The 9,427-nt window shown below is 50.8% G+C and overlaps 1 protein-coding gene and 1 long non-coding RNA gene across 2 annotated transcripts; one reads left to right on the top strand and one right to left on the bottom strand.

Moving 5' to 3' along the window:
- Nucleotides 1-2,369: 2,369 nt before the first annotated feature.
- TOPORS (TOP1 binding arginine/serine rich protein, E3 ubiquitin ligase) lies at nucleotides 2,370-7,101 on the bottom strand. The gene is made up of 2 exons (XM_042788035.1): nucleotides 6,924-7,101; nucleotides 2,370-5,911 (listed from the first exon to the last, which is right to left on the bottom strand). The coding sequence occupies exons 1-2, from the start codon at nucleotides 7,086-7,088 to the stop codon at nucleotides 2,906-2,908; spliced, it is 3,171 nt and encodes a 1,056-aa protein (XP_042643969.1). The 5' UTR covers nucleotides 7,089-7,101; the 3' UTR covers nucleotides 2,370-2,905.
- An 80-nt stretch (nucleotides 7,102-7,181) lies between these two features.
- On the top strand, nucleotides 7,182-7,748 carry LOC116963792. Its single transcript, XR_004408393.2, has 2 exons — nucleotides 7,182-7,291; nucleotides 7,473-7,748. It is a non-coding gene; the product is annotated as an uncharacterized LOC116963792 (long non-coding RNA).
- Nucleotides 7,749-9,427: the final 1,679 nt, after the last annotated feature.

Raw genomic sequence — 9,427 nt, 5'->3', positions numbered from 1 at the left:
AGATGTGCTCATCACTATCTTAGAACACACAATAAACTAACATCTGTCACGAGAGATCCACACCTGACAAGCCGGGGTGTACTGGCAAGGTTTTGGTTGAAAGGGGTGCTGCAGGGTGGCCTCTGTGAGAAGGGACTGGGGCTGCCCTGTGCCAGACACAGATGGTTGCAGCTGGCTCCAAAACAGACCCATCGCAGGACACAGCTGAGTCCAGCAGCTATGTTGGTGGTGCCTCTGTGAAAACTTAAGAAAGGGTAAAAAATGCTGCAGGGCAGCTAAGAGAGGAGTTAAGGAAAACATGAGAGAAACGACCTTGCAGGTCAGTAAAGATGGAGCAGGGAGGAGGGTGCTCCAGGCACCAGAGCAGAGGTTCCCCTGCAGCCCGTGGTGCAGCCCATGGTGAGGCAGGCGGTGCCCTGCACCCATGGGGGTCCACGGTGGAGCAGATCTCCACCTGCAGCCCATGGAGGAGCCCACGCCAGAGCAGGTGGAGATGCACTGAAGGAAGGCACAGCCGATGGAGACCCCTCGCTGGAGCAGGTTCCTGGCAGGCACTGAAGACTGTGTTTAGGAGCCCATGCAGAGGCAGGTTTTCTGGCAGGACCTGTGACCCTGTGGGGGACCCATGCTGGAGCAGCCTGTTCCTGAAGGACTGCACCCTGTAGAAAGGGCCCATGCTAGAGCAGAGGAACAGTGTAAGGCAGAAGGAGCAGCAGAGGCAGAGTGTTACAGGCTGACTGCAACCCCTACTCCTCATCCCCCCTGCACTGCTGCAGAGGAGGCAGTAGAAGAGTCAGGAATGAAGGAGTGAAGTTGAACCTAAGGAGAAGGGAGAGGAAGGGCAGTATTTTTGGTTTTTATCATCCTACTCAACTTTTAATTGGCAATAAATTATTGTCCCTGAGTCTATTTGGCCCATTACAGTAATTATTAAGAGATCTCCCTGTCCTTATCTCAACCCACGAGTGTTCCTATCTTATTTTCTCCCCCATCCCATGGAGGAGGGGAAATGACAGAGCAGCTTGATGGACGGCAGGTCAAACCCACCACTCATGGAGGAAGTAATACAGGAGAGACAGAAGGCAACTTCCTCGTTCAGCCCTGAAAGCTACTGCTGTGCACACAGGGAAGGCCCAAACCTGGAGAACAAGACCCTGCCTGAGCCCTGCGCCTTGCACATACATGCAGCAGGACATCTAGGGTGAGCTGAGCTGGGTGAATGTTGCCAAAACCAAGGAGGTCAGGAAGAGCTGCTTTATTGCCAAAGCTACAGACAAGATGGGTGCCTTCATTTATGTAGTGGTAGGCCACAGAGAAAGGGCAAACAGGCTCCTCGAGAGATGCACAGCAAAAGGACATGAGGTAGAAGGCATAGACTGCAACAAGGGAAATATGAAAAATAAATTTGGAAAAAAATGTTTCACATGGGAATACTCAAACATTAGAAGACGTAGCAGAAAGAGGCCATCCAGCTTTGGGAATATTCAAAACTGACAAATCCCAAGCAATGTAATCAAAGCCTGCTTTCAGTGAATGCTATGATCTGACAACCTCCAGAGATCCCTTCCATCCTGGTGTACTCCTGAGAGTACAAACATTCAGTGGTCTGTACTGGTAAAACACCCAGTGATGAATGGACCCTTGAAGACCATTATCTCAAACAGCCCAAAGGCAGATCAAGTCTCCTGAACAAAAAACTGTCCATGGATGGGAAGACAGGATTGACATGCATTTTCTCTGCTTCCTGCTGGCATTGCTCATACTGCTTGCTCTGACTTGGATACAGAGCGCAGTGGGCCCCAACAGATCAGCGCTCTTTCTCCTACTCAGATGCTGATTAGCTCAGACGAGTGAGAAAACCCTGATGGAAAACCCTGATGGACAGTGCTCCTTCTCCTACGCGGGCACCGATTGGCTCAGGAGAGTGGCACAACAAGAAATTGAGGGTATAAAAGCGGACACAAGGCTGCGTCATTTTGCCACCTAGGACTGAACCACTACCAGACACCAGGTGGACTGTCAGGACAACACAGACTTTGGGTGGTGACTAGTCTTACTTTGTCTTCAACTCCTACACTCTTTTCCAACTTTCCTCTCTTCATTTCCTTTCCTCTCTCCCCAGTTTTATGGGGAAAACACAATTGTTACTGCTGGGTGGGAGCACTATTTCCATTGTTTCTGGGGCAAATGAAGTGTTTGTTCTGGCACTTGACCTGTGTTGGTTGGACTTTATTCCTGCAGGATCCTTAGAAACCATTGGCAGATGGGATGGTGGCTGGTGTGCCTGCTGCTTTAAAGTGTGACACACCCAAACCAGAAAGATAAATGTTCTGTTTGCAAAGTACACAGTCCACACATTCAGAATTTTATTTTTTTTTTTTAAAGTCTTATTGCTTTATTCAGATTTTGACACAGCCCACTTACATTACTGGAAGTCCTGTTGAAGATGTATATAGAAACAGGTAACTACCTCCCAGCAGAGACCAGTTTAAACCAACAGATTAAAATAATGGTGAAGTTCACCCTGAATAATTTATGAACTAAGAAATTTCTCCTTTGTCTAAGAAGAGCAGTCACTATAAAATGCATTTTCTGGCTTTTGGTTTGGGCTCCTTTTTTGTTATTTGTCTTAAAACTTTGAAATACTCTGTGGATATATTTTACATTCTAGAAGAATACATGATGGCTTTATGAAATTAGAGCTTCCAAACAGTCTTCTGAGAAAATTTAAGTACTAGCAATATTCTATCTTCTTTGACTCAAAGTGCATACACATTCAAAGGTTTTACAGATTTCCCAGACATCTTTTAACATACATAAATCACATCAGGTGTTTTTGTTCTCAGTGGAAAAAAATTTGTTAAAACAAATTAGTACTTTTAAAAAGTGTTCTGTGGAAAGTGTGCTACATTTTTTCTTCTGGGAAATCAAACCAAGAGGATCTGCTGACAAGTCTCTTTGGCAGTCTTAGTATCAATGGTTGTCTCTCTGGACACTCTAGGAAGGAAATCCTGGGGGAAGGCAGTTGCCTGGAAGGCGCTGGTGGTGCTTCTTGAATGTAGCTGGTTACAGTTTCTGTGTGAGGGATGTTACTGCTGGTATCTGCTACGGTAAGACTCTGATCAGCTGCTGTTTCTCGAAGTTCGACATCAGCATTTCCAATGTCACCATCTAACTCTCCGCTTCTGGTAGGAATACTGCACTTTTTGGCTGCTTCTCCAGTTTCCTCATCAACTCTGGAAACATCTTCACATGCCGTCTTTCCCAGAAAAGAAGATGGAGACTCATTTTCCCTCTCATTTATCCGAGTTGTGCCTGTCCAAGTAATACTGCTGTCACGTTCAGTACTTTCTAGCTCCTTGCTACTATCACTATCAATTGTAATCACCACTGGAGAAGAATGTGCTGAGTTACTCATGTGATGTTTCCGGTGTTTCTTCTTATGCTTTTTCTTTTTCTTTTTAAGATGCCTTGCACTGTCTGTTGCTTTTCCTTCAAAGACTATCTCCACACTTGGACTCCTCATCTTTTTTTTCTTTTTCTTATGCTTTGTCTCACTACTTGCTCGATTGTCTGAAAGGCTATCGTCATTTTTGTAGCAGTCACTGAATTTTGAGAAAGTTTTCTTGGGGTTATTTTGTCTTTCTAGACTTGGGCTCTCCATGGACACATTCTCCAAGTGGCGAGTTTTGTACTTCCTTTTTCCACCAGGCTTTTCATTTTTCATTCTGTCTGTTTCTCCAGAAGGTGTCCTTGACCTGTTGCTTGATCGACTCCTTGACCTGCATCTTTCATAACAGTAATACTGTCTCTCATGGAGTCCCCTCTGGCTATGAGGATCTGTCCTTTCAATAAATGATCGTATCCTGTATTCTGGACTAGGAGATTGCCTTGAATAGAGGGTATTCGACTGTGTCCTTCTCCTGCTGGAGGATTCATAGCCATCTCCGAACGTCTTTCGACTACAGAAAGCATAACCCCACTGGTATCTACTGTGGTAATTGTCTCTTATATAATAATGATCGCTGTCTCTACTTCTTGATCTCCTTTTGCTGTGGCCTTTGCTACATGTTTGTGATCTGCTTACTTCTCTGGATGGAGTGCTCTCACAGCTTAGAGAGCCTCTCTGGCTTTTTAGAGAGACTCTGCTGTCACGAGTCCTCGACCTCCTGCTGCTTCTTTTGCTCCTGTGTTTGCTACTATCTCTGCTTCTTGATTGTCTCCTTTTAAGTTGGCTTTTGCTACGATGCTCCTTCCTAGAACGATGGCCATGACTGCTTCGACTGTTCCGTGAACAGGACCGTGGGCTCCTGGACCTTCCCTTTCTAGACAATCTGTGATTCCAAGGGGAGCATACTGTATCACTCCCTGGAGAGGGGCTCCAGCTCAAGTCCTGTGGAGACAGATCTTTTACTTTACATTTGTTCTTGTTGTCATCTTTTGACTCTGCCTTCTCAACTGCAGGAGATATGCAGCTTCTACAACTACCTACATCCTCCTTATACGTGGTGGATCGTGGTGATAAACTCCTGCTTGGTTCACTATCACTCCAGCTATGACACTGAATTGGCTGCTGTTTCTTCATATCTTCCTTTTTCTCTTCCCTGATGGACTCCTCAGAGTCTGAGGACAGCTCAACCACTTCTGGTGTCCTCTCAGCTAATGGCTTAACATACCCAACAATAATACAATTGTCCGAGGAAGAGTCACTGTTGTTTGAGTCAGCATTAGCCTGTAACTGAGTTTGCAATTTGTTTCTTCGACTCTGTGTAGCAGAGCCCTCATCAGAACTTTCTGACGTCTCCAGAGGAGAAGCTATGGTTGTACGAACATCTTCTGAAATGGAATAGGAAGGCCCTGGAGTTTCATCATCCCAGGGGGCCTGATCAAGACCAGTCACAGACAAACTGTTATCTGGCCCTTGAGAATATGCCATATCTGGAGATATTGTAATAATCGATGAGTCTGAGTGGCTTCCTTCATCATACGACGGTGCAGGACAGTCATAATTGGCATGTTGATCATATGCTTCCAAGTTAAAAGGACAACGGGCAAAACTGATGAATTCATGTAAGAAGTGTTCAGTCCAATTCAGCAAAAATGGCTTTATATAGTTAGCAAAGGCCTCACTTTCCATATCATACCTGCTCACATTATTCATGATAATGTGCTGTACAATACTAATCAAAGATCCATGGATACCAAACAGGACTGTAAGTTCCCGCTTCAACCAAGGAACCAACCGGTGAAGGCAAGCAGGGTTGCGGCGGAAAAACTCTGATGAAATGTCTCGATAGCGGCCACCATCCTGAATACTACGAATACGCACGCCAGTACGGTACAGAGCTCTGCGGAAGCTGATCATGTCCTCTTCCCGAATCTGCCGCAGGGATCTGCCCTCTGCGCTAGCCTTCCTCCTTGAGGCCAGCCTCCGTATCATATGCTGAATCTCCCCATCTCTCTGCCGCACTGGTTCACCCGACAACCCTTCAAACAGTATCCCGCTATTTGAAGGTGACAGCGTCCTTCGGGAAGGGGAACTGCCAGCGCGGTGTTCCCCTGTTAAGGTGGTACGGTAACGAAATCTCCGGCCATCAGGGCTGGAGAAAGAGCTGTTTTCTGACGAGCTGAGTACATACTCCTTAAAGTCATCTTCAGCACGAATTGTATGGAAAATGGAATAAAAAGGCTGCTTGCAGAGGGGGCACTCTGCTTTGTTTTTTGACCATTCCTGGACACAGCGGAAACAGAACCTATGCAAGCAGCGATCTAGATATGCAACATTGTCAAATCTATCCAAGCAGATAGGGCATTTAGAGTCAGGAGATGCATCTGTTGGCAGCTTGCTAGTGCCAGCTTTTGGTGAAATGTTGCCATCTTCTGAAAACTCCTTGTCTGCTGAAGTCATGTTCTACATAGAAAGAAACAAAAGATCATTGCTATCTCAGAGAGACAAAGTATCAAAATTCTAGACACAGAAACTTGTAACAGTTACCTTTAAGGTTGCAAAACCCCACATTAGGACTGAGAAAACACCAAAGAGGCAGCACGACCAAACTACTTTGGTTGGCTTCTCTTCACAGTGAGATCTGGCTCTCCAGCATTGCAAGTTTTAAACAGAGCCTGAATCATGCTGGCATAGACAGAGGCAACAGACAGGACTCTGTCTTCTTCCTCACTCAGAACTAACCACTTTGACGTGGTCAGTAAGTTTATGATTAACACAGTATCCTCCAAAACACACTTCCAAAACAGACCAGCATCTACATTCGAAAAATATGAGAACCTATTTTGGCAAAAGTCAAAACAGGTAATTGCAGTCAAACTAAACTACCAGTTTCCGAGTTCAGCTGGACCTGTCCTGCTCTTGCACCCTCTGCAAACGTTTTGCTGGACACTCGTGATGGACCACATACAGCTTGTTGGACTAAGCAATCTCCAGGGATGTGTTCCAGCCCGAGTTAGTCTTTGTTTTTATGACTTCAGCAGGAACAGGCAGGTGTCATTCCTACACCCATCCTCGGGGACATGCTGCCTGCGCACCTAAAATAGGCAGTTAGCCATCCAACCCACCTATCTGGGTGTGGTTATTTCGGGCGTCAGCATTCCGCTAAAGCGCTGTGACTCGTTGGAAAGTTCCCGCGCTACTCCAAAACTCGCTACCGGCCACCTTTCGCGGCAAGTCGGGGAGCGTGGCGCCGGGCGCGAAGACAGCCTGCCGCGGAAAGCGGGGGGGACGGGGACGCGCCGGGGTGGAGAGGGAGGGGGTAACGACGCAGCTCGGCGGGGGGGGGGGGCGCGCACGCACGTCGCGGTGCGTCACGAACGCACGCGCAAGGGCGGGGGGGCCTCAAACACACAAGCACAAACACAGGCGCCTTCCGCCCCGCCCGGACAGGCCCGGCCCTCAGGCCCGCACTCACCGCTGCCGGGCCGTCGCTCCCCGGCCGGGCTGGGGCCGGGTCCCCGGCCGACTTCAGCTTGTGCCGCGCCCGGCAGCGCCCGGAGCCCGCAGCCTCCCGCCGCTCCTCCCCCGGCGGCCGGCGGCAGTGGAAGTCCTCGGCCAGGCGCCGAAGCGGCTCCGCCATGACCGGCAGCGGAAGCAGTGTTGCCGCGGTGACCGTCGCCCCCGCCCTCCCCGCCGCCACCAGCCAGGCAGCGCCGGGCCGCCGCGCTGCCTGCCGGGAGCTCCGAGCACCGGGTGTCACTTCCGCTGAAGCGGAGGGCGGGGGGAAGAGGAGCCGCCATGGCGCCGGCGGAGCGGAGGGACCCGCGCCCGCTCTGCCGCCTGGTGTGTGCCGGGGCCGGCTGCGCGGCGCGGCGCGGCGGGGGGGACTGGCGGGGACGGGGAGCAGGGCTGGGTGTTCCTCTCGGTGTGTGGGGGGGGGGGGGAGGGTGGGCAGCGGGCACCGAGGAGATAACGGGAGGGTCCCGGTGTTGCCGCCGTCAGCGCGCAGTTTTTTGTCCCGCAGGTGCTGGCTGCCGTGGTACTGCTTACCTGGGGCTTCGTCCTCTACGGGGAGCGGGTGGTCGCCCGGCGGCAACTGGAGAGCGGGCTGCTGGCCCACGGCCGGCCCTAGGCTATGGTGGAGCCCCGGGGACACGAGCGGGAGCGTGGCGGTGCCTCCCAGGGCACGGAGGGACCCACTGGAAGGCTGAAGGAGCTCCGTGGTCAGCTGGGCAAATGAAGCGCAAATAGCGCTGAGGAAAGAGAAGGCAAATAAAGCGCGAGCAGTTAGGAAAGAGAATATCTCTCCGTGTTGATTGTTGTAGCGTTTATCTACAAGAGACGTGCGTCCCCGTGTGTGCCAAGAAGACACCAACAGGGGTCTCAGCAGCCACCTCGGGGGGAGGCCTCCTCACACCTTTCACCTGCTCCAGTGCGGGGTCCATCCCGCAGGAGACAGTCCTCCACAAACTTCTTCAACGTGAATCCTTCCTGTGGGCTGCAGCTCTTTGTGAGCTGCTCCAGCATGGGTACCTCCATGTGTCAGAGTCCTCCCAGCAGCAAATTGCCCCAGCATGGGTTTCCCTGAGAGTCCCGGCCTTCTTGGGGTGCAGCCACCTGCTCCAGCGTGGCGTCCTCCGTGGGCTCTGCAGGGGCACAGCCTGTCCTCACAATGGCCCATGTGGGAGTCTCTGCTGCACCACACCTTCCCTCCTCCTCCTTTCTTCCACTGTCCTCATGTTAGCATGGGTGTCATCCCCACACTCCTCCCAACTTCCCCGTACATGTGTTACCACAGAGGCAACACCACTGTCACTACTTGGCTCAGCTCTGGCCAGAGGTGTGTCCAACTTGTAGCTGGGGGAGCTTTGAGAAGCTGCTCACATAGGCCACCGCTGCAGCCCCTTCCCCTGCTACCAAAACTTTGCCACACAAACACAGACCCGGCACACATGCACACAACCAGCCAGGTCCCTTTTCCCCTCTACAGCCGGTAAGGAGTGAAATTCACCAGGGAAAGCACAGGTGGGTTCATGTGAGAACCAGCACAGCCTTCCTGCCCATCTGGTAACTTCCCTGTACCCTCAGCCCTCTTGATCACTTCTATACACCAGCTGGACCAGCTTCATGCTCACGAGCAAACACGTACATGTGCACCAACACACACACCCAACGGGCGCTCCACACCCACAGGTCTCCCCAGATACCAGCATGGGCCTATGCCTGATATCCTGCCTGAACTGAGGGCCTCCTACTCACCAGCTAGCCCACCCCGAAGTTTGTTAAGATGTATCTCCACCTCCAACACTTTTACCTGGTGTTTGGGGGAGATGCAACCACTTTGGCTCCCCAGCAGGCAGCTGGGCTATGACCTGCAGTCCTGCTTCACATGCTGGTGGCAAGACTCACTTGTTTTACTCATTCTGATTCCCTCAGGAGCTGCAGCTGGGGGACACATACTAGTTCTGTCCCAGCAGCTGGATCTGAGAGCCTCACTGTCACCTGTGCCCTTTGCTGGCACCAACACCCTTACCCACTCCATTGCTGGCATGATGCGAGGGATCTGATCCAGGATGCTCCTACTCGGTCAACTTCCTAGATGCTGTGTGCATGTGCTAGCTCTTAGACGAGTTGGGATCCACTTGGAGAGTCCATCTCCGGGAACTCTTTGTACCATAATGGGAAGATGAAAGGTGTTCCAGGCTCTTCACAGGGGTATTTTCATTTATGAGCTGAAAATATGCAATTCTGGAAGTTAAATGGATCTGTGTTGGAGTTCTGGTTTTCTACACAGCTGGGAAGAACAGAATTCTTGTAGATCCTCTCCCACAGTCCACACAGACCAGCAGCACCTCCTCCCACCCACTGACCTCTTGAAGCTGTGGAAAAGTAGCAGCGTCAGTGCCCAAACTGTTGTCAGTGGGACCCATAACCCTGGGGGAGGATGGGATGGACAACCCCCAGCCCTCCCTCTGGCTC

Source organism: Tyto alba, unplaced genomic scaffold (assembly GCF_018691265.1).
Source record: "Tyto alba isolate M040663 unplaced genomic scaffold, T.alba_DEE_v4.0 Super-Scaffold_13, whole genome shotgun sequence".
Taxonomy (NCBI): domain Eukaryota; kingdom Metazoa; phylum Chordata; class Aves; order Strigiformes; family Tytonidae; genus Tyto; species Tyto alba.
This window is presented reverse-complemented; position numbering and strand designations above follow the sequence as displayed.